At 40.1% G+C, this 24,799-nt stretch overlaps 2 protein-coding genes across 6 annotated transcripts in view; one reads left to right on the forward strand and one right to left on the reverse strand.

Annotated features, from left to right (window-relative positions):
• Positions 1-11,174, forward strand: part of slc44a5b (solute carrier family 44 member 5b) — a 34,519-nt gene extending 23,345 nt beyond the window's left edge. The window contains exons 9-22 of the mRNA XM_041934639.1: positions 20-103; positions 327-439; positions 650-781; positions 888-987; positions 1,097-1,189; positions 1,610-1,697; positions 2,301-2,563; positions 2,748-2,842; positions 2,939-3,042; positions 3,183-3,256; positions 3,676-3,746; positions 4,012-4,100; positions 5,550-5,634; positions 7,357-11,174. Of these exons, the coding sequence (XP_041790573.1) occupies positions 20-103; positions 327-439; positions 650-781; positions 888-987; positions 1,097-1,189; positions 1,610-1,697; positions 2,301-2,563; positions 2,748-2,842; positions 2,939-3,042; positions 3,183-3,256; positions 3,676-3,746; positions 4,012-4,100; positions 5,550-5,634; positions 7,357-7,487 (1,522 nt within the window). The 3' untranslated portion in view covers positions 7,488-11,174. The remainder of the gene's footprint in view (positions 1-19; positions 104-326; positions 440-649; positions 782-887; positions 988-1,096; positions 1,190-1,609; positions 1,698-2,300; positions 2,564-2,747; positions 2,843-2,938; positions 3,043-3,182; positions 3,257-3,675; positions 3,747-4,011; positions 4,101-5,549; positions 5,635-7,356) is intronic.
• On the reverse strand, positions 10,049-16,607 carry LOC121604966 (LIM/homeobox protein Lhx8). Of its 5 annotated transcripts, XM_041934641.1 has the most exons (10): positions 16,439-16,607; positions 15,755-15,832; positions 15,199-15,324; positions 14,874-14,995; positions 14,109-14,329; positions 13,531-13,634; positions 12,823-12,918; positions 11,676-11,865; positions 10,643-10,733; positions 10,051-10,584 (listed from the first exon to the last, which is right to left on the reverse strand). In XM_041934641.1, exons 1-9 carry the CDS (start codon positions 16,517-16,519, stop codon positions 10,657-10,659), a joined length of 1,095 nt encoding a protein of 364 aa, XP_041790575.1. In that variant the 5' UTR covers positions 16,520-16,607; the 3' UTR covers positions 10,051-10,584; positions 10,643-10,656. The 5 variants fall into 5 exon arrangements, with proteins under 5 accessions (XP_041790577.1, XP_041790575.1, XP_041790574.1 ...); XM_041934643.1 differs by having other exon boundaries at positions 10,049-10,733; positions 14,109-14,326; XM_041934640.1 differs by having other exon boundaries at positions 10,052-10,733.
• Between the last annotated feature and the right edge of the window lie 8,192 nt (positions 16,608-24,799).

A 24,799-nucleotide genomic window follows, 5' to 3' on the forward strand; every position in this document is an offset into this window, starting at 1 on the left:
CCTTGTTACTCCATCGCAGAGGTATGGCCAGTCTGCTGAATGCCAAAGAAGTTGGCATGAAGATCTTTGAGGATTATGCAAACTCCTGGGACTGGATCCTCATGTAAGGATGGCTGTGGGTAGAGAAATGTCTCCGACCTGTCAGTGAAATGAACGACGAAAGTGATGAAAAACACTGGAATTTTTATGATTCAAGTTGCACCTGTTCTATTTTGCAGAACATCTTACCAAATTAATTATTTAAGTCTAAATGAATGTTTTACTTACTTTACTGTCTAATACGGGTCAGTTGCCAGCGTTTACTCTACGTGTTGGCGTTGTTGCAGGGGTCTGGTGATAACGATGTTGGTCAGCCTGCTCTTTATCCTGCTCCTGCGCTACACTGCTGGTGTGCTCCTGTGGCTCATTATCTTTGGTGTCATCACTGTGGTTGGCTACGGTGAGTGTGCAGCATAGACAGTGACCCACATTGCCAATGGCTACTGTGTTCTTGTTGGAGGTGTTTCCCACATTTTATTTACATTTGACTTTCTCACCTATTTCGCTGTAAGCAGTTCTGTTGTCATGGCAAACCAAGGCAAAATTTTCTTACCTTGTTGCATCCTTTCCTGGCTTTCATTCTTTCTTTGGGTCTCTCTGGGTCTCTCAGGTATCTGGCACTGTTACTGGGAGTACAGTACGCTGAGCGGGAAGCCAGGCGCTAACGTTACCATCTCTGATATTGGCTTCCACACAGACTTCAGCATTTATCTTCAGCTCAGCCAAACATGGCTCATCTTCAGTATGTTGTCATTCGCTACCAAACCTTTACTTTTTAAATGCTAAAGTAACGTGTGAAACCAGATTTGTTGTACGTGCATTTGATAATAAGCATATTTGTTTTGCAGTGATCTCACTTTCTGTGATTGAGGCCATCACTGTGATAATGCTGATATTTCTGAGGATGAGGCTGCGCATTGCTATTGCGTTATTAGAGGAGGGAAGCAGGTAAGTTTGGATAAAAGCTCTGTTGACTCCTTCAGAATGAAACAATGTGTTTGACACTTTTTTTTCATACAATCTGCATTTCAAAATGTTTGATCTTTCTTTTTTCTAGGGCCATCAGCTACATCATGTCCACTCTCTTCTTCCCTGTCGTAACCTTTTTCCTTCTGGCCATCTGCATCGCTTACTGGGCCGTCACAGCAGTGTATCCTTCCAGCTGCAGTACTTGATGAGCTACAGAGAAATGCAAGAATTTTACTGTATTTATGCAGTCTGTGGTTGTTTTACTGTGGACTCACTGCATTAAGTTCATTATTATCCACCAGATTGTATATAGTAATCAGTAAATGGAACATGCACTACTGTAGCAGGTATAGTAATAAACAATGAATCGTGCTTCTCTCACCAGGTGTTTTATGTTTTTAAAAGCAAGCGTGAAATGGAAACAAGCTGTTTCTGTGTCTGATGTCTTAGACCTAGCATTGTAATGCCTGGATGAATGAGATGATGTGTAAGTAGCATGCAACCAAAGTATTAAATCAGAACTGACTGTATTTTATCTGTATAGCGAATGTTGTGTGGAAAAAACATCAGTTTCAGTTGACCTTAACTAGTTTGCCCTCAGCTTCTTAGCATCATCTGGTAATGCAGTCTACAAGGTCACACCTACTGACGATAAATGCATGTATGCCAACCTCACATGCAGTCCAAAGGTAAGCCCCCCCCCCCCATATCTGACTGGAGTTTATTTTGTTATGTTCTTTTCAGAAAAACACTTGTGTCACTGATTCTTTGTTTTCATCATTCTACAAGTTTTCTGTCACTTCTTGTTCTGTGAAATATTTTGTGGTCAGGCTTTCATCACACTCCCAGCCGTAATCAATCAAAGCCAATGTAATAGCTTCTTCTTATTGCCTACAAGTAAAATATGTCTGCTGGCAGTGAGTTGTGTGTGAGAACCGTTCAGTCTTTAATGTTTCTATTGTAAATAGAGTTCCTGCGCGTATTTGACAGATGTTTCTGTCAGCGTGCCTACTCTGCCTGGTTTGTGTAAGGTAATGTGAGCATCTAAAAGGATTTATATGCTCTGTGGTCACACAGCTTTTAGTAAATGCAGGATTACCTGAAAGCCATACATTATGAAATGATTCATTAACATGCCCGTTTGAAGAGGTATGGTGACGCCAATGTTTTTCTGTGATTGAGTAGTTTCCTTGTTATGAATGATAGTAGAACAGAAAATATTCACGCAAGTATTACATCACATCACTCTTTTCCGACTACACATCAAGATCAAATCTGTTGCTTTCTTTCAGACCTTCAGTCAGACCAATATTACCAAAGTGTGCCCCGGGTCGCAGTGCATGTTTGCCTTCTACGGTGGAGAGAGTGTGTACCACCGCTATATATTAGTCCTCCACCTGTGTAATCTGTTCGTGTTCCTCTGGCTGGTCAACTTTACCATTGCGCTGGGCCAGTGCACCCTGGCCGGGGCCTTCGCGTCCTACTACTGGGCCCTGAAGAAGCCAAACGACATCCCTGCCTGCCCACTCTACTCTTCTTTTAGCAGAGCCATACGGTAGGGAGTTGCCACGAATCTTAAATCTTGGCCAGTGCTTGTAAGCTTAGCTACTGGCTGAGACGAACCAGCCCCTCCTCCTCAAAATAATAATATAATAATAATATTTCCCAACACAAGCATCTGTGGAATCTACTCAGATTTCTACATGAATGTCTGTTCTATTTGGTTTCTCGTGTCGCAGTTACCACACAGGTTCTCTTGCCTTTGGCTCTCTGATCCTGGCTGTGGTGCAGATGGTCCGTATTGTTCTCGAGTACCTGGATCACAAGCTAAAAGGTAAGCTGTAACTCCTAAAAATACCAATCTTCCCACGCTTGCACAGTTTAGTGATTGTTCTAAATGAGATGTTGATGATTGATGATGTTTTCCCAGGTTCTCAAAATGCATGCGCTCGATTCCTGCTTTGCTGCCTCAAATGCTGCTTCTGGTGCCTGGAACATTTCATCAAGTTTATAAACAGAAATGCATACATTATGGTGAGTTAAGAAACATCAACATACCCAAAAATTTGGACTGATTTATTGCAATCTGTTAGCAGTTCAGCTGTTATTTGGCTTGGCTTGTACGTCAGTGCTTAATTACTCCATGCCAAGCACTGTTTTTTTCTCACCAACAGATAGCAATATATGGGAAGAACTTCTGTACCTCTTCCAAGGATGCTTTCTTCCTCTTGATGAGGAATGTTATTCGGTAAGAACTTTCTAAAGTCTGTGTCAGATCCACGCATCTAAAAAAGGTCAGAGTATAGATTACTTGCCACTGAGACACACACTCAATGCTGCTTAGCGTAGCATAAGGTTGCATTTTTCCATTTTCTTTGTTTGTTTACATGCCAGGTTGACAAAATAAAATATGTTTAGATTTTGACTCAAAAGCAATTTAAGAAATTGTGGATTTTCTGTATGCAAGTCAGTGAAACAATCAAGAATTGAATGTTTCTAGCAGCTGCACATTTGTCCTTATTAGCCTGCTCACCATCATGTGTTTAATGGTGTGTGCACTTTCAAAGATCTCTCCTGAGTCTGTGTCTCAGTGCGTGACATGGCCTTCTCCATTCTGTGGTGTCTGTGCTTCTCCTCCACTCTGGCTTTTCTCTGCCTCCACTGCAGCGTGGCTGTCCTGGACAAGGTGACAGACTTTCTGCTCTTCTTGGGAAAACTGCTTATTTCAGGAAGCGTCGGTGAGTTTAATGTCACCCGCAGTCGGTGAAGTGACATAAACTTTGACGTGTGAAAAATTGCTGAAGAGACAGGATGAGACGTCCTCCTGAATATTGAGAGGATGATAAATCATCCCACTCCCAGTTATTTTTGCACATACTTTGTTTCCACTCAGTTTGCAGCATTCTAAGTTGAAATTTAGTAATTGATGTGATGAGTTTTCTCTCTTGTAGACATTTATTCTTATCTCTGCTTACAATTAAGTCTCTTCTTTATGTTTTTCAGGTGTTCTTGCATTTTTCTTCTTCACACGTAAAATACCAGTCATTCAAGAGGAGGTGCCATCCCTAAATTACTACTGGGTACCCCTTCTGGTAAGTAATTGTAATGTGGGCTATTTAATGATAATTCTACCCATGGCTGGCACCAGGATTTTTTCTGGAAGCTTGACTAAAACGTGGGGTGCGGTTAAAATTTTCATGACTTCAAGTAATTTCACAAGGAAGTTCTCTTTTGTCCAATGGAAACAGGTGTGGCAACAGCACAATCTATATGAATGTAGTTTTTAATTATATTTGGCCAAAGAATATTCAGCAAAATAGCCATAAGCCTAACACACATGACCACAAGGACAAAAACATCTTTCACGTGCAAAGGTGAAAGACTTAAGCACCAGACAGCACCCATGCAGCAGTTTGCAACAACACAATACATCCAAAATGCCATGACTACAGGAAGTGCGTGTGCTCCATATGCATAATCAGACGATTGTGTATTGGTAATAATGTTCAGAAAATTAGAAAAAACATCAATAACATCCAAATTGCAGCCACAGTATGAATTGCAATACATTTAGCCTGTGCCTGTCAACTGCACATATTGTATAAAACAAGCTTCTATCATATATCTTATGACTTTTACATATTTCCTTATTTAATTTTTTTAAAAATCCTGAAGCGCTTGAGCGGGCTTAACTGCAGCTGTGCAGATTTGTGGGATGGCTATAACACCACCCAGCCCTGGTGTCGTGCTGTACCTAATTGCACCAGCAATAACAACCGAGCCTCAAACAAGTTTCTTGGGGAGGTTGAGATATGTTTGTATTCTGACTTGGACTATTCACTGTGCACACAAAAGGAGCTTAGTTTTATTCAAAACCTTCTTATCTGCACAGTGGAAAATCATTCAACGCATTTCTTCTCCATTTTATGACTCTGGCTCAGTCGGTGCCTTTAAGCATATTGCTCCTGTAATAATGTTACATTAAAGGAACTGCAGAGGAAGATTAGACTGCAGCTGGGCATTAGTTTTGCAAATACATCAAATAAAAATTCACGTCTTTTCTCACAGAATATACCGCAAATATTTTATAGTAACATTTTATGCCTTTACATTAGTCAATTTATTGCAAAGGATAGCACTGATGAAATGTGACCATTTAGAACTGATTTAGAATGTAGACAGTTTGTTCTGGATGACTCTGCTCATTTCCATGAAAACCTAGAGGCAGGCCCAGGCAGTGGGATCTGATTTATGTTCTCATCCTCTCTAACACCGCGTCTAATACTCCACCTATCTACAGAACAGAGAGAACTCACACTTCCTAATGTTTTCCTAGTTGAGGTAGCTGCATTTAACACCATTTCAGTTATTTCAGATTCGAAGTTCTCACATCAGAATACAGATTTACATAAGCTATTTTGTTTAGTTGAGGCATATATGACGAGTGGTTCATATTGTTCTTGTTGTTTGTGGTGTTTGTTAGAATGCAGGGTAAATGGGGATAATATAGCATACTGACTGCGACCTGTTCATTCTTTCAGACGGTGATATTTGGATCCTACATGATTGCACATGGGTTTTTTAACGTCTATGCTGTGTGTGTGGACACATTATTCCTGTGCTTTTGTAAGTATGCTGTTGTTTTCAGTTCTTTACATGACACAGTGTGAGAGTGTGAGTACTTGTGCTGAGTAACGCTCTAATGCTTAAAGATTTAATGTCACGTATTCTGTCAGCAGTTGAATCTAACTCTTTCCCTGAAACTGAACTGAAACTGATTCCTGCTCATTGAGCTCTCTTTAGTTTCCATTTTTCTCTACTAAGTCTTTGCTTTCCTTTCTCTTTCTGGCTGTCACTGCGTGCTCGCTGTCTGCTATTCCTGCTCCTGCTCTCCTGTGCTGGATGCTGCTCTCAGGTGAAGACCTGGAGAGGAATGATGGTTCTTCCTCCAGGCCCTACTACATGTCTCCTGGCCTGCACAAGATCCTCCGCAAAGGAGAGGAGGGTGCCAAATTAGGCGCTGCCTCCTGAGCGATGTTTGGCCATTTTACTGAACTGTTGACTCTCTCCCTCACTTCTCCATATCTACTGTATGTGTGGGGGGTCTGGACGTTTGAGAGCAAGTACTGTAGGGCTAAACATCAAAACTGGATGCACCCAAGCCTGGTCAGGGATGGCCTGGACGTGAAAGGACATGCTTTTACTTCAGTTCCTCGCAGAAAAGGCATGGGGGACTAGAAAAAGACCTCTGTTTACTTCCTCTCTTGAGCCAACTCAGATACTTGCCTTTTTTTCTGCCATGCTTATGTTCTTTCTTATTTCTTCTCTGCATTCTCTGCTGACCTCTGCCTTACTGAGAGGGTACGTGTCAACTCGCAGGACGGATGCACAGGCTGAGATGAATATGATGCGAGCATTTTTACCCAAACAAACGTGAGGACCTTAACATGTACAGATGCCACTGACGGACTATGGCATAAGGCATCACCATGAAGAGGTGGTGGACTTATGGAGCACCCTCTTGTCGCACTTTGGTCTTCTAGTGTAAAAGTGTATGCACTTTCACATATGGGAAAAGAACCATGTGATTTATTTCTTCTGTCTAGCATGATTATTTTGCTGGCTGTTGATGTTTACCATTGGATTTATAGGTTGCTTTGATCCACCGTATTTATACTAACACAAATCCAAAAATGGTGTGTAATCCTGCACTTAGCAAAACAGGTTTCTCTTATTTTATACCATTTACAACAAGGTCACAATCATTTCAAAGTTTCCATTATGGTCATTGATGTACTGTAAACCAGACAGAGACTTTTGTGGGAGGCCAAGACTTCAAAGACTTTTTTTTTTTTTTTTGCTTAAAATTTGAACAGAAGCTGACAGTTTTCAGGAAACTTCTGAATGCAGCCACTAGTTTATGTGCCTAGTTGTGAAAAAAATAATTATTGTTCCTCTTATTCTGTGGTTTTAGACCTAACACCAGGAACCTTTTGCGATACAGTTTATAAAAGGATGTCAAAGCCATTTTTGGTAAATTTTTTATTGGATGGTTCAGATGTAATGCTGTTTTAATACTAAGTATAATACACACATCTGTCTGGAGGGTATTCAGTGTTCTTTTTGTATAGGAGAATTTTTTTTATCAATGAAATCCAATGAAAATGTGAATCATTTTTTTGAATAAACATAAATGGTTTAAGTATTGTCCAGTGCATTTTCAAAGTACCTTGCTTGTGCTTTTGAATAGAAAAGATGATCAGATAGATCAGGCTTTAACTTTGAGGCGCTCAGTGAGTCTCTCTGCTGTGATTTGGTTTGTAACATATTGCTACTGCTGCTTCCTAGTGTGGGATCTGGAGGTGAACGACGGCTCTACCAACCGGCCCTTCTACATGAACAAAAGCTTGCGACACATCCTGGACAAGAAGAACGTCAAGAAGGCAAGCAGGAAAGTTGTGGGAAGGAGAAAGACTTAAGATCATTTACCAAAGCTTGGTACAAGCCCATGTGGCAATAAGCATTTTGCCAAATATGATTATTATATATATATATATTATAAAAAGTGTACACAAGTTGCAACTGTACACTATAATGGACAAACTGTAGAAAACCAACTCTAATAATTAGATTTGCCCACATGCTCATAATTTATGGACTATAGTTTGGTATTTATAACTGCAGAAGTTAGCTTCTCAAAAACATTTTTTTTGATCACACCAAGTTCTTATCCATTTTTTAAAATCTGTTTTTTGTGTGTTTTACAGCTACAGTCATACTACACAGTAGTTCTATTGGAACAAGTGGTTTCTTATTAAGATTGTGGTAAACATCAGATGTTTTTGCTCACTTGTAGTTGCCAGTTTTCACCACTCGGTGGTGCCAGTCATCACCAGAGAGTCTGTGTACTGTTGTTGAGGTGTGAATGCACTGCTGATTGAACCAGGTCAAACGTTAGCTCATCTGTGTATTGTGTTATCACAGTTTTTGACCTCAAATTGTCTCATATTGAGAAACATATTCGCCACTTAGTGTCCACTGTTACCTTATTTAACTGTCAAGGACATAATGGCATAGCCGTTCAAAGTGCTCTTGTGCCTTTTCTTAGAATTGCCACATAGGGTGTCTAATTGCATCTTGCAGCTACTTAGTTTACATTCAAAGATGCTTGTCTGATTTTTTTTAAAAAGAAAGGGATAGTCTGCAGACAGTGATGGAGGTTCATGTCTTTTCCAGACTTTAGGGGTAGGATTGAAAGCTGAAGTAGAAGCATGTTCTGTGTTTGGTGATTTAGAAGAGTGTCCCATAACTGTAAATCCACAGGTTTATTCTCAGCACCACCCTGTGTTTCTAACCACCGAAAATACAGAGCTCTACTCTACCTGTTACACTTGCTTTGTTTTCTTACCTGCTACTGATACCAGCACAAGTATGTGTCACTCACAGCTGCTCTTAAAGTGATACTCCCCCAAAATGTATCTTAATAGTATTAGAAAGTCACCTGTAGGTTTTAAAGGTGACTGTAAAAAGTATACTGCCAGTTTTCACAGCATGAAAAATGATCAGAATGACCTCAGAATCTTGTCAGGCTACACCTGCAGTATAACCCACTTCTCTGCTGTCCATTTGCATGCTTTGTATGTCTGAACCACACCTGCATAAGCTGGAAACAGAGGCAGTGTAATAAGCCGTCATCAAAGAAACGCATGTTTCAAACAGTCTGAAGACACGGATGGAGAGCATAGAGGTTTGAGGGGTTTTTCAGTTTTTATTACTTCTTTTTGTTGCCTGTGAAGGATGACGCTTCACCCTAAATCTGAAGAATTTAAGGCCAACATTTCTTGTTGCAGTTATGACACCATGTGTCCTCTTGTTGATCCAAAGTAGGGCTGGTCCTGCATAGTATTATTGAGTTATTAAGCATTAGTTAGATGGAACTTTTGTTGATTAGTCATACTGCTTTTAGGATTATTTTAAACTTGCCATTTGTTTTCCATTGGTTGCTTCCTGGACATTTCTGGCATCAGACAAAGAATATCTGCTTTTGTGAAGCGACTGATGTCAGGTCAGTTTGCCTGACTGTTTGTATTACCGATGAGCCAGGTTTAGGTATCACCAGATTGTTGGTCATAGGCCTGATAAAATAAAGGAGTGACACAGCTTTTGGTAGTTTCACACACTGTGTCCTTGTATTATACAGACCTCAAACTTATGGTGAGGTCTTAGTTGTCTTAAATGAGTTGTTCATCCCTCGGAATGGTGCTCACCTTTAGATCTTTGAGATGTGACTCATGCTTGTGAGTCTCTGTACTGTGTTTGTCAAACCTGAGAGCCTGCCCTCATGGTGCCTCAGAGTGACAGCACTGCCAGACTTGCACGCCTTGTGCCCCATTTGAGCTGAACACGCTGAAACATGTACAACGTAAGCATTCAATAAAAGCCAAACAACTCAGCTTGTGTATCTGAGAAGGAGAGAAATGATGCATGGAGTGCTAAGTGTGGCATATTACGTATGTAGCGTGTTGTTATTCCTTTTTTTACTCTGAATAACTACTATACTCACAGTTGTGTTTTGTATTTTTATGTGCATGCAGCTCAGGTTCAGTTTCGTTCCCATGAGGGTGAATACCTGAGATCTGATAAGTGAAGTAAAAACTGTGTTTTTATATGCCTCCCCCTCCCTCGCATGTCTGGAAATTAGATTCTTTTGGTCAACCACAGTCAACAAGTAGACACAAGTAAAACTTGGGCGTCAGTTTTCTTACCGCAACCTCTGAAAATGCAGTTCTCTAACCTGTCAGTGCTCCAAACTGTTTTATTTATTGTTGCTCCTTTGTGCAGAAATGCCTCTGTCATATATTTATTTATACAGCAGAAGTTGCATGTTTTTTAACAATATATTGTCTGTGTGTATGTTCATTGAAATATAGATGTGTTTTTTACCTCCATTTTTATCAGTAAATTGTTTATCTATGATGCACTTACTTCCTGAATTCTAAATATGCATACTGAGGTGTAAACGAAGCAACGAGTCACCTGTTGTGTAAAATATCTCGTCATCATTCATTCATCTCACAGGTTTGTGAAAGTAGACATTTATTTTCAAAGCAGACTTGACATACAATAAATAAATTAAATTGCAATATTCAAACACAAACAATTTCAAGTTCACCTTCATAATGAGTTGACATTTTGGGTGTGGTGGCTTTCACTGAGAGTAGCACGGTCAAACTGTGTCACCAACTACACAAACAAATAGAAATCTATAATGTCACAATCCTATGAGGTACACTGAAACCTTTCCATGTCCACATTATACAGTACATTTAGGACTGTTAATTATAGTCATCCAAGATAAGATCAACAGTGTGTTGAGCATATTATGGATGTGTTTTCAAGGAATGCCAACATGTAAAAGGAAAGGCTTTTATGGTTCACTTAAAATGAAATTATATTTACCATGGAGATCTGAATAAATACTGCGGCTGCTGATGACGGACCATCGCTGGTGAAGTCTGAGGCTGTGTGTGTGTGTGTGTGTGTGTGTGTGTGTGTGTGTGTGTGTGTGTGTGTGTGTGTGTGTGTGTGTGTGTGTGTGTGTGTGTGTGTGTGTGTGTGTGTGTGTGTGTGTGTGCGCGCGCGCGCGCCTCAGGTGTGAGACACAGGCAGGGAGGTCATGGCGTGGGCGGGCAGCAGCGGTTGAAACATGGATGGAGGGGAGTGTACTGTGGGCACACAGAGAGCACTGGAGTCATTACACTGAACATAATACATATTAAAATATGTAACTTCTTTAAATAAGACATTAGTAAAAGCTTAAGTACCTTAGTTTATTTTAACAACTTGTTAAAGATTCTTGCTTTATTTTCACAAAATTAAATGTCTGTTTTAATAGTACTGGCCAAACAGTTATTAGGAGCACTTTGTGAATGGTTTTATTTTTCCTCTTCTGAACTCCTGGTGACTGGAAGGACAAATGTTGTTGTATTGTGTTGGATATCAGAAACAACACTGGCTAAATAGAAGGAGAGCTGAGTACATTTCATGAGCAGTGATGGTCACTATGAGCTAATGGATAATCATATTTTAAATATTTATCCTTTCAAGTAAGTTTATGGGCCAGTCTGACTATTTATTAATTTTATCAATAAATTGATTATTCAAAGAGAAAATGTTATGTTTGTATTTTTTTTCTTAGAGTTTTCATAGCAACCTAAAAATCTCATCTTTTTTTTTTTCCTTTAAAAAATCTTAAAATCTCTTTTGATGCTCATCTTATAGCCTGATTGTTTTTTTTTTTTTAATCCTTTATGATCTCCTTTGCCTCTGGAAGACATTTTGTTTTAACTGTTATTCAAATATAACATCAAATCATCAGCAAATAAACTAAGCTTAATTTTTTCTTTGGCTACATTTATTCCACTCTCCTCTCCCAGTGAAGATGCAGATTCGTTTAATTACAAAAGAGCCAATTAATAATTTAATGGTACTTATTAAATACAATAATAATTAAATAATTTTTGTTATATAAATGTAAACAATTGATGACTAATTTTTGCCTTTTGGTATTTCACCTGAAACACATTTTGCATGTAAATTTGGTTTTCAGTAAATCCATGTGTGATCTGTAAGATACGATAAAACGTCATGAAACGGCTGATGCTCACTGTCTATGAAGGAGTGTAGTGCAGAGAGCATTGATCCCTCCGGGCCTCCGTAAGCTGTGTACTGCAGCTCCTCAGGGGTCGGGGTGGGCTGGGACAGGCCGCTGGGCTGCAGCGAGGTCATGGGGGTGCTGGAGGTGTGGTTGGGGCTCACGTGCTTCTTGTGGCGTGCTCGGCAGTTCTGGAACCAGACCTGAGTTAACAGGACAAACAGCTTCTGTCAGGCTGCGTTTGAAAGGAGCAAACACAAAGATGAATGCTGTGGGTGGTCATGTCAGCTTGTAAACTGTACAAGCTAACTTGAATTTGTCATGCATCTTTACCAGAGACTCAAGCTAGGCTGAACTAGCGAAGGTCAAATCTGCCCTGAGGTGTGTTTTTCCAAAAGTGTCACTTCCAAACTAAGGTTCTGTTACAAGACCCATTGTTAGCAGTGGAAACTGTGGTTAAAATCCCACAAATGGCCATTTAAAGGTCTGGAAATGAAGCTAAATAACTTTGTAACGTTTGTGATTAGTTATACTGAGACACTCCAAATAAGCATTACTCTATCTGTTAGGCGTTACACACTTATGTTACTCTGAACACACACTTAATAATGTGCTAATAGTTCTCACCATGAAATGCACTTTTTGCCAGTGGTGGAAAGCAATTAAGTACAATTACACAGTTATTGTACTTAAGTATGATTTTGAAGTATTAGTACTTAGCTTGAGTATTTCCATTGTATGCCATGTTGAAGGCTACTTCTGCACCACAACATTTCAGAAGAAGATACTGTACAATGTATTCCAATAAAAAACAATGATCACCTTATAAAATTTAATGCACTGTTTTGGGTTAAATTATGCAGCAGAAAATGAAGTATTTTTAACTTTACCTCAAACAGATGCTAATGCACAATAAATCATACATAATCACCATTAGTTATTTGGAGAAAGCCTTTAATCAGGATAAACTACATAAATGTATTTGCAATTTTACACATAAATGTGTATTATTTAATTGTAGAATTGCCGTTTTTCCTTTAGTTTTGTACTTGTATTGCCATCAAATGCATATATGCAGCTATACCTCTGATTTTTAACTCTTGCTTCTCTCTAAATAGTAGGATCTGTATATTCCCCTCATGCACCCGCCCTTCACTGACCTGTATGACTCTTCGACTGAGGCCCGTCTGCTCCGCCAGTTTCTGCAGCGTTTGAGCATCTGGATTGTTGTCCTGAGCAAACTGGGCCTGCATCACCTGCACATTCACAGGTAGAAGAACATCAGTTAGATATTAGACATTACTTCGTTGTCCTGATATTAAAAATGACTTGAAGTAACAGAAAATAGAAACACTGGTAATTTTGTACATCTGTCTTACTCTACATGGCCTTAATGCTGGTCATATGTTATTGGTTTAATTAGATAGCTCAAAAATTTTATTATAGTACCCTGAGCAATACACATAATCATAATGACAGTTATCATTAGTAGCAGCAGTTTTTAGAGAGGAAAACAGTTTAAAAATATATGTAAAAATCAGCATCCTTGTGGCTTTCTACCTGCATTGCATCTGTTTTATTAAAACAAATGCTGTGCTACGTTTACTAGTTTAACAACAAGCATTATATAATGTTTAAAATCATATGATTTGGATCCCTCCTTTTTATGTCTGAACAAATTAAGAAAAAAAACTGTTACACAGAATATATCATAAATCTGTGTTACATACATTTATAATAATAACATTTTAAAGAATGAGGCCAATGTTTTTTAGGCCAAAAACCAAAAAAGAATTGAGTGTTTTCCGAGCAGAATCTTATTATGTGTTATTTATCAGTGTGTCTGTAACGTGATGATGGAGGTCAACCTGCAGCTGGTCTGCAGTGAAGCTGGTCCGAGCTCTCTTGGAGGGTTTTGGCTGGTTAATCTCCTGTTCAGTGGGAACAGCCCCCTCCATGTTAACACTGTTTCCTGCAAAAAGAGCAGACGCTCACATGAAAACATCCTGACATATTTAGCACAGAATTAGAAATTGATCACTTTAAAATATTTATACTAATAAACTACTATTTATTTATATTAAAAAATGGGCAAGTTCACTGTAATGGCAAATATAGATGCTATTCCCACGACATGATATACATTCAGTTTAGGCCTTTTAGTAACTTCCGTACAGACTTAATGATGTATTATCAATATGAAATGAGACAAACAGATTTTATTTCAGTACCTTGAAGTGAAAGGAATCACTGATTTTGTGAGAATTTTTTTCTTTTTCTTAATACAATAAGGGAAATATTGTCTTTTTAAGGAAAAAGCTGCACCAAAATCTCGAAAGCAATTTAAGTTACTGTTCCAGCTTCTGGGAAATAGGCTTCAAATCAAAGCAATATTCAAAATTTTAAGAACCGGGTCCCTCCAGCGGACCCGGACCGGCCGGCTCACCTCTCTCCACGGCCCGCTTGAGGTTGTCCAGCATGCAGTCGTAGTGAACCCTGCAGAGCACCTTCTCCTCCACCAGAGCGAACTCCTCCCCGGTGGACAGCTGCCTCTTGCAGGAGAAGCAGGCGAAACAGGCCAGGTGGTAGACGTTGCCCTTGGCCCGGCGGACCCAGTCTGTGGAGTGGATGTTCCGGCCGCAGCACGCGCACCACGTGCCGTATCTTCTGCAGGTGAAGGTGAGCAAATCAGACACCCACACATACAGTAGCTGCCTGAGGGCGTTTAAAGGCGTCAGCGCGGAAGACGCTTTAAAGGCTGAATGCCATTTTTTTTTTTTTTTTTTACTTTAATTTGGACTCTTTTTTTTTTTAGGCCAGAAATGAGAGAAGTGAGTGTTTTTTTTCCAACAGAATAGGAATTCATCCCGGACCACTGCAGGGAAACTCTGGCATACAGCTGCCTCTGTGAAAATTTCAGATAAAATAGGCCCTGAAGTAAATAAGTAAATAATAGTAGTCATTTTTATTTAAAGATTAATGATGCCTTTATGACAATCAGCTCAATGTAAATAATGGAAATTTGAATTAAATAAATATCCAGCCAAAGCAAAGAGAAATATCAAGTCCAGCACTATTATTATTGTTATTGTTATGATTCCTAAATGTACAATATAATGTGTAATTATTAAGCGGTTGGTCGGTTAATTTTCGTTTCGGCAGCCTCGATTGTCGTTAGAGCAGCAGCAGAAATAAAAATCGGTGCACATACCGAAAGTAGTCCAGTTTACAGAAAACCTCTTTTTCTTTGATGTAACAGCTCGTGTGGCTGCCAAGCGAAGTCTGGCACACGCTGCAGGACAGACAGCGCACATGCCAGCACAAGTCGTTAACCTAAAGCAGAGACAGAAGAAATTAGCGGAGGCCAATCAGCTCGGAGGTGTATGGACGTGCTGTATATGCACGCGTGAATACCAGCGCGAGCCTCAAAACCACACAAAGCCAAACATGGAGCAAAAGTCATCCAAAATTTTATGTTAAAAAAAAAGAAAAAAAAATCAAAAAGTTGCACACAAAAAAAGGCTGACAGTTTTTACCTTTAGTAAATATTTATCCACAATTTCCTCGTTGCAGCTCGCGCATACAGCTCTGCCCAACAGAGGCGCAGACGCCATCGCCTGCAGCGACGACGCGTCCTCATCCAGAACCTCCACCGGCGCGCCCTGAAGGGATCAGACCTGCGGTTAGAAAATGACGCCTCCATCCCATGCTTACATGATACAACTCCACCTGTCACTGTCACCAGCCTAATGATAAACTGCCGAAGATATCAGCTTTTTTTTTACTTAAAATGTTTTTTTTTGTCAATATCTTTAAACACTTTGCAGAATGAGGCAATTATTTTAAAAATAACATCTATTAAGGTAAAATCTCTCTTTTAGCTCAAAGTTTGGTTTGCTTTTAAGAGCTGCCTCCTAATTCTCCTTTTAGATGTTAATTCAAATCGGGCAGGAACAGTCGCGATATTTGCCCCAAATATTTCACATTTTCTTGTCCACAAACTTTTTTCCATCCACAAAAAAAGGCCTGTGGTTAATTGTCAACCTGCTTTCCAGAGTGAATGAAGTTTCAGCTCCAGCAGTCCATTCCTACCATTATGTCTCTCCTGTCCTCTGTGCATTTGCCTAGCAGCTCCTCGTCTCCTTTGCAATCTTCACACATGACGAGAAGCTACAGCGGGAAGAGGATGTCGCTCTGTCAGACTGCGGCAGCTGCCTTAAATGCCCCCCGCTCCATCCCATAAATATCATGCCTTTCACTTTTCACCATGACAACGCCGGGCGATAACCACAATGACATTTAAGAGAGAAGGATAGTCATTACTTACAAAAACAGACAACACTTGAACTAATACTTATCCCACGTGCATTATGTTCTCGAGATCCGCATTTGGGATTCTGCTCGGCGCCAAGCGCGCGTGCCGCGGTTAAAGCCCCAACGCGCCCAATTTCACGTGCCAATCAAAAAGCCAGCGCGAGGTCTCAGGGAAAAGGGGGATTGATTTTTTTAATAGCGGCAATTAAAAGGCGAAGTTCGCCACAAACGTCTAACCGGGGCAACCAAAAGGTGAAGAGGTCTCATTAACTACTTGAGTTTTAATTGCAGAATTCGGGGAGGGGTAATTTTCTTCGACATTTCGTCAAATTGTGAAAATACTGAGCTGTCAGCGTGCGGACGGCCGGCTTTAATGACGCTTACATTTAATTGGCGAAGCAATTTAGTCCCCGCCGCGGTCCGCACTCTCAGCTCAGCCCGACTCCAACTGTCAGGACTCACCTCATCGTTGGACAACAGAGGTCCGCTCTCGTCCTCGGCTACGAGGCAACAGCCCACTTTCACTTCACTTTTCCAGCGCATGTCGGTCTGTGTGGAAGTGTGAAGCCTCCCAGCTTCAGAGGAAAAGTGCTGTTATTCTTTCCTTCTCCTCCAGCATTCCTCCGTCAGTCTGTACTGAGCTGCTTCCAGAGGGCGGATCATCATTCACATTTCCCTGTCCTCTGTGGCCGCGCCTCCCCCAGGAAATAAGAGTGTTGTTCTGTGGTTTTATTCGAGCTTTGAGGGGGGGAAAGCGACCGTCACAGTTATATTATTAGAGATATTTTCAAATGCATCATTGATTTACCTACATGTAGCTCCTGTAGATGACACACAGGCAGCATGATGCATTTTAATGAGTAATAACCACCACACTCACTCTGTGCTGTACGTTAAGTCTGAGGTACTTGTACTTTACATATCATATATATAATAAGAATAATACTCAAATTATCTGATATTTCTGAGGGCAATATTGCACTTTTTACTCCACTGTTTACCTGACAGCTACAGTCACTGGTTTTCACATGTCTGCGGTTCAACTGCACTTTTATTTTGCGCACTTAAGCCTATATGTAAATGAATCCTACTTAAAAACTGTGTGAGGTAGTTGTATTATCTGATATCTGACTTTTAGTACTAATTTGTTGCATACAAAACAAAAAAATCCGATGCATTTTAATAGATTAAGCTAATACATCAGCCACCGATCAAGTCATATAAATGTATAATAATATAACACTCTGAAAAGAGCCATCCTGCACTATGAGTATTTTGCTTTTACTGATTTAAGTGCATTTTGTAGATAATGCTTATGTACTTTTAGCTCTAAAAATTTTGAGTGCAGCGGTTTTACGTGCATTTAAGTATTTTTATAATGAAGTATTGCTGCTTCTGTTTACGTTAAAGATGAGAATCCTTCCACTTCGCCCCATGAACATGTTGCCTACTAATGTATCTGTGAGCAACATGTGATCTGTTTGGTGAAGGCTGCCAGCACTTAGATCTGCTGGTTCACTCTCGCTGAACTTAAAGTCCTTTAGGCCACTAATATTTTATATGGTTAATCTGCAGTTTGGACAGATTAATCTGTCGGGTCAGTGGTTTCCAGTCGAACTGGCTTGAGACCCCTTAAAATGAAGCAATGCCTAGTTGCGACTCCTCATCATTTGCAAACTGAATTGGGACTAATTCAATATGAGTGATTTTTTTTTATTTTGTTTTATATGAATATTAATGTAAATATTACAGTACAATCTGAGAAAATGTTGCAGACTGTCATCTTTCCAATCCTGTCAATCATCTCACAACCTTTGATTTGTGTGTTGCAGTAATTTGATTAAACACTACTTAAACACCTACTGTGTAGGATTTAGTGGCATCTGGCTGTGAGGTCACAAATTGCAACTGAATACACCTCTCCTCATGCTCCTCTGCAGTGGCACTTCGCAGTGCCAGTGTTTGGTTTGTCCCTTCTGAGCTACTGCAGAAACATGGCGGTGCAACATGGACGACCCTGTGGAAGAGGACCCGCTCCCTTTGTAGATAAAGAGCCCGTTCTGAGGTAGCGAAAACACAAAGATTCATATTATTATCATACTCATATTCATATCCAGGTGATTGCACACAAATGAAAACATAATTCTGAACATTATATTTTCTGTCCCCCAAGTGCTACAAATAAAATAATGAAGCTCTTTAAAATAGATTTTGACGCAGGGCTGCTCTGGTGTAAGTTTACATTTTACAACTAGAAGAGAGCACCCAGTAGAGTGCAGACCTCCATCAGGTGTGTCTGGGGGCAGGTGGGTGGAGGCTGTGTGTCCCATGTGTGTGCATGAGAGCAGAGGAGTGAAGGGAGACAATATTCAGGTTCCAAAAGATGTAAAATATCAAAGTGACATCAAACAAGAGCGCAAAAGGATCCACCAACACATCAGCGACTTCCCCGTACGTTTTCCCCAGCAGACACAAGATCCCAAGCTGGAGCTCCAGCCACCGAGAGAAAGGGACTTGTTTCTGCTGGTATCCTCCAGATCTCATCAACATCAGCTACTGGTCCCTGTTTGGGAGCACTCACACAAAGGCTAAGCCCAGCTTAAAATAGCCAAAACAAGCTGACTTGCAACGAAAATAACTTTTGGAGCCCCTCTGGCTCTGGGACCCCGTTGATAATCCGACTTTGTTTAAGACTATGAATCCTAATATGGCCAGTTTTCATATTCAGTGTTGGTTGAGCATGAGTATGTACACTTAGTTGCCAATTTATAGCTAAAACTGATGCGGTTTAATACAACAGATGCAAGATAACGTATCGTCTAGAATTGATCCCCCGTCAAAACAGCAGCATGTGGCTTTCAATGAACGAGTCAGTGTGTCCCTCATTTTTTCTCTTATTCTCAGAAAGAAATCAAAAACTCATATACGCACATCTACTTGAGTAAGTGTACTTAATTACTTTCCATCACTGCTCTTTGCCTCTCAAAGTGCATCACAACATCAGGCAGCTCACCTGCTTTAAACCTGTATGCAAATCACGCCAACTTTCAGTCTACATCAAGCACTGACAGGTTTCCAAGAGGTAACGCAGATACTTTGAGGATTGGATGAACAGGAGAGACAGAAAACACACAGTTGCCGACTTGCTTCTTTTTATCTTTTTGCTCATTCAACCCAGTCGCTCACGCAAACTCAACCATCTCAACCGCCCCACACACACACACACACACACACCCTTCCATCCCAGCTGCCACACGCACACACACAGCAAAAGGCTATTTTCTGTTCTGACGGGATAACAGTCCGACCTGCACCGGCATGAGTCTGCATCCTTATCGCACCATCGCAGAGGGATAAAGGAGTTTGCGTGCCTCCATCGAGATGTGTCCTGTTCCACATGGTGGAGATGAATGCTTTTTTTTTTTTATCAGATGACACATCTCAAGCATTGCAAGCTGCAGAGTGGAGTTCACTAAAGCAGCTCGAGAGACAACCACTCCTCAGTCCTTGTTGCTGTAACACTTTAAAGTACGAAAAAGTCCTGAGAAGATGTTTCATTCTGACCTCAGCCATGAGTTCAGACAGAGAGGTCAAAGGTGAGAGGAGAAATGTAATGTCAGCAAGAGACAGCGTTACTGTGCAATATAACACCAAAAAAAAATAATACCTACCTATCTAAGACAAATCCTTTCTCAGACATGAAAGTCTTTATCGCTCCAACGCACCATCTGTAGAAGACGTGATAGGACCGCAGAAGCTGGGAGAGATGTAAATCTGAGTGTGTAAGAGTCGCATGTTTTCATTTTCCACATTGCATGGCTGACTTGGTAAATGTTTTGCGTGATGTGGACCAGACAAAAACAAATGTCTCATCCGTCAACATGCTTGCAGACTTGTTCCACTGCTGTGCAGCTTTACGTCCGGCCATGTGCGAGGCTGCTGCTGGTCTATGAATACTGCATCATCAGGTGGGAGAGGCAGCGCGTAGGTCAGTGGTCTCAAAGTGGGTCCCTGGACAATCATGCAACTTATAGCGTGATAGCAGGCTTAATAAAGCTGCTTTAACACTGAATTTTATTCTCCATTGTTAAAATTTACACTCGTTAGGGAGTCTTTAGAGAGAGTAAATTTGATGCTGAAATGATAATAACAAGAGCTCTTCTTAACCTGAATGTTCACTTTGGGGTCCTGGAGATCCTGGCCCCCCTTTAACAGCTCCAAAAACATACTTAACGTTGTTTCAGCATCTTAAAACTTCATGATTTTCTCTAATTGCTTATAAACGCTATTTTGAACGGATAAATCTGCTACAGACAATGACCCATTTCTTCTGATTGGGGTAAGAAGTGGTTGAATACAGTGGATTTCTATCTGTGATTGGTTTTAACACTACTTTTTATGCTGCGCTACCCCTTCCCAACTCACATACAGGTCTATTTGGATTTTGGATTTTCTTTGCGTGTGAAGGACTTTTTGCATATGTAGTTCATTATTCATAGCCTGTATTACATATAGAACTTGTAATAATTCCTTATTTGGCATCATTTCTGTATTTTGTCACCTCAATCAAAAGTCCTGTTTATGATAAAGGAAGAACGATCATTTCCTTTAGTTTTCTATAGTTTGGGTTTAAAAAGGTCAGAAGGAAAGAAAATAGAAATTATATATTTCAAAGAAAAGAATTGGTTAATTGTGGAGTTATTTTCATTTTCACACAAACAGCAGTAACAAAGAGGAAGTAAAGCTGATGTCAACAAAACACAAAGGTTAACATAAGTGCTCCAGTAAGGACAGCTGTTAAATTAAGAAGTGGAGTCCAGTGCCGCTTCTTTGACAAACAGAAAGACCCCCATTGACACGCGTGACACTGTATCTCCAAACAAGAACTGCAGAAGGGTGATTACTGTAAATATTAAAACTTGTTTGGTCCATTTTCATCCTGATAAGATGCAAAATTGGTATCATTCTGCATGTTTCTACATCCAAGATGATCTTTTTTTTAATTAACTTGGAAAAGTTTCCTCTGAGAAGACACACAGGACACATACTGTAAGAACAAGGAACGTGGAGGCCTCTCTTCTAGAGAGGTGATGAGCGTTTGGCCCCGATGAGCCTCTGAGAAAATCTCCTAATTTGCCACTTCCACATGGACCTTTGCTTTCTTTGGGGCTGCACCTACTCATTTATTTCATTGAAATCAGTGCGAATTGGGGTGGTTTACAATTGACACAACGAGTTTGGCATGACCTTTTCTCCTTGCTGTAAATGGGTACTCATCGAATCTGAAGGGGGGAGGTGGGGTGCTGGAGGACGGGGGGGTGGGAGTTGCGTTGGCTGGGGGCCAATGGGGGGATTGGGTGGAAATCACAGCAGTGAAAATGGCAGTGCAGTGAAAAAGGGGCCTGATTGCATTGGGACAGCATGTGAGAGGGAGCAGCATGCTCAGCCCAATCAGAGCGGCATAAGGAAAAAGTGCTCTTATCAACGAGTAATGGCCCACTTGACAATCACACAGGCACAAAACTGCTCTATTTAACGCTGATTGCAAAAACTGCTGCCCCCCCCACCCCTCAACCCCCCCCATCTCAGAGCTGCATGACTCCCCTGCCACCTCCCAGTTTACAGCTAAGACCCTTTCCTGAATGGAATTTATAATCACCCCTCCTCTATTTCTACCCTAATTGTTATTTTAAGACTTGCGTTGTGTATTAGGCATTTAGTGCTGGTGAAATGCCTGCCTTGATTACTGTGTTTATTGCCAGCATTGAAAGCATGTCCATCTCAATTCCACCGGCTTGACAGGTAGTGAATGTTTAAACAGGTAGCCTATCATCTACCTGGCTGCTCACCTTAGTTCAAGTCCACTGCTTAGTGCGAGAGAGGACCGAGGTGATGAAGCTCTGCAGAGCGTGTTTTGAGCAGCCCTGATGATTAATGAAACACTCTGATAATCAATTTTAGTTTCCATCTCTAGCCTCTTTAATGAGATGGTCTGAAAACAGCATTTTTCAGGATTTTTGTATTTTTCATATGTCATGAATATGTCACCCTGCTCTTATTTAATTAGTACTCACAGTATACCACTAATGACACTAGCATTTGTAGTAATACGGCTATATCACCATTTGGTTTGCTCCCGGATATATGTGTATATTTCTTGTAGAAGGAAACTACAATAACTTTTTCACACTGGGTGTATTTTGTGCTGTTTTAGTTCATAAGAATAATAATTTTGACTCTGACAGTTATATATCTCTTAGGATTTGTAAATAAGCATTTGAAATGTGCTGTCTGGAGCTTTCAGCATGATAAAGTGAGTTAAACGTCTTATAACTAGAAGATTTGTGACTACGCAGACAAATAGGCACACACACACATCGATTCACTTGCTGCTACAAGATGTTATCTGTGACCTGTGTTATCGCTCAGTTTTTGTGTTTTTTTTCCCCCCGGCTGTCTCAAACATCCACAGGTGTGTGTTGGCATCCCGGTGGGAAACAGGAGGTTAAGAGAGAAATGCAGAGATGCTGGTGAGTGTAAACGAGCAGCAAACACACCGACCAGCCTCCTCTGGTCTGAGGTCTGACCGTCGCACGTCCACAAGGCGAAGCTCAGCCAGTCAAAAGACAACAAAGAAATGGAGAAAAAATAATATTATGAGAAATTTAAAGCTTTCTAGTTTATTTAGTTTCTTATATTGTCTATATATGCTTGGGATAAATAAATTGCAGGAGATGATGATGAATCACAATCAAAATCAGTGTTAAACTCAATGACAAAACCTTTCTAGAAGGCACTGCCACAGACTCTGTATGTTGCCTCGTGTTAACACACAGTTCAAGGTGTCTAATTCTGCAGGTGTCTATTCTCTCTGTAAGAAATACCTCAACCTCATCTTTTACAGTACTGTATCAGAGAACATCTGAGGATGCAAATGGTTGTGACTCCATCAAGGGTAAGTTCCCATTATATCTCCTCATTCCAGCAGCGAGACTGACCTTCACTCATACGCACACATAAATACGAACACCAATTTGAATTAGAAAATGCAAAAACAGTTGATGTAGCGGGCAGCCTCTTTTTCTGCATTTCATTTTCTTGCTTTATGTGTTTTGCTTTTTAAAAAATACATTATATTACTATAATGTACCCTGCACCCTTTGTATGTGCATACAATACGTTTATTCTACACTGATATCGTCCACTTTGAAGCCTTCATAGCTCATTTGCTTTTAAAAAAAAAAGGGAAAAAAATGCACTAAAGTGTATCTTTGGATTTGTAAGAGAAGGGAAGTGCTGCTTATATTATATTGTGGTCCAACTTCTGCATGATTTGAAATGAAATGTCTCCAACATGTCAGAATAGTGATTGTTTGCATGAGCCAGCTGGAACATTTTTTAGTGGCTGGACAGCTTGTTCAGTAGAGACCCTGGGTCCAGCATCCTCTGTGCAGCATCATAGGCAAGTGTTGTTGAGAAAGACCTTGAACCCCTGACTTTCCTTTGAGTTCCACATTAAATGTACTCTACCTTATGTCACATGTACATTTGAAAAATTCATCGTTGGGTATCTATGTCTCCTGTTGCATCTTTGAACAGGATGTATTCATCAGTGCTGCTTGAGGAGCGAGATTCCCAAGCTTTGTCACATCTAGAGACAGAAACATGGCTCCTCTTACTGGTCAACTCTGGAACTGACAAACACTTCTATTATAAAGAGGAGCCGAGTTCAAGAGACCCTGGAAAACAGAGCAGCAAGCAAAGCCACAGAAGTTCTAATAATAATAGATGATCTGACCAAATTTACCATCATGATTATCTGTTGTATAGGGTTAATGTAGCTCTAACTAGTGTCACATAAGATGTGGCTTGCACGCTGTCCATGCAGTAATAGAAAATGTAAAATGATGCTGTGTCCTAGCAAAAGCAATTTTCCTGTTTTCCACAAGAGGGCCACAGAGGACCTGCAGCTGAAGCATCCTGGTTAACTGTGGATGTATTTTCTGAGGTGAAAACTTTGCCACTGGATCAGTTTCCCATTGTGCTGGGTGGTCTACAGATCACATGTTTTAAAACCTTTACAATCAGAGTTCAAAGCTGTAATTCGATGTGATTTTAATCAGTAAGTCTGTGAAAGCAAACAAAACGGATATTTTTTAAAATGCAATATTTTTTAATAGATTACTTGTTTCAAGATCCTACAGTTTTATATTTTGCTCGGTGGATATAATGATAAAATACAGCACCAACAACTCTATGAGGACTCATACACAGTTTACCCAAAATACACACACACAGCGACTGCATTAGGTAATCATTAACTAAGTACATTTACTCAGGTATAATGCTTAAGTACAATTTTGAGGTAATTGCCTGAGTGTGTCAGTTTACTGCTATTTTTACCTTTTTTTACCCTAAGCTTTTCAGACGGTTTAATTTAAATCACTGTTTTCGGGCCACAAATGTAAAATCATCCAATATTTCACAAAAAGGCAAAGATTGGATCTGGTGACCATTCATATTCCTCTGGTGACCGAGCCTGAGCCCTGTGATGGGAAACCTTGGATTTAACTACCAATCATACATCATGATTTATTTACTGACTATATTATGAACAAATAATTAGAATCTGCAATGTGACTAAATGCAATGACATAAAAAAAAATACAATTATTCCCTTTGAAAGGTACCTCAAAATTGTTTTAAGTGAAATATTTCAGTAAATGTACTTTCCAGCACTGCTTATAGATTAAACTACCCAGCTGTATAAGAAGTAACTACATATTAATGCACCAGTAATATTTCAAAAAAATCATATTTGAT

This window comes from Chelmon rostratus, chromosome 4, assembly GCF_017976325.1.
Source record: "Chelmon rostratus isolate fCheRos1 chromosome 4, fCheRos1.pri, whole genome shotgun sequence".
NCBI classification, from domain to species: domain Eukaryota; kingdom Metazoa; phylum Chordata; class Actinopteri; order Chaetodontiformes; family Chaetodontidae; genus Chelmon; species Chelmon rostratus.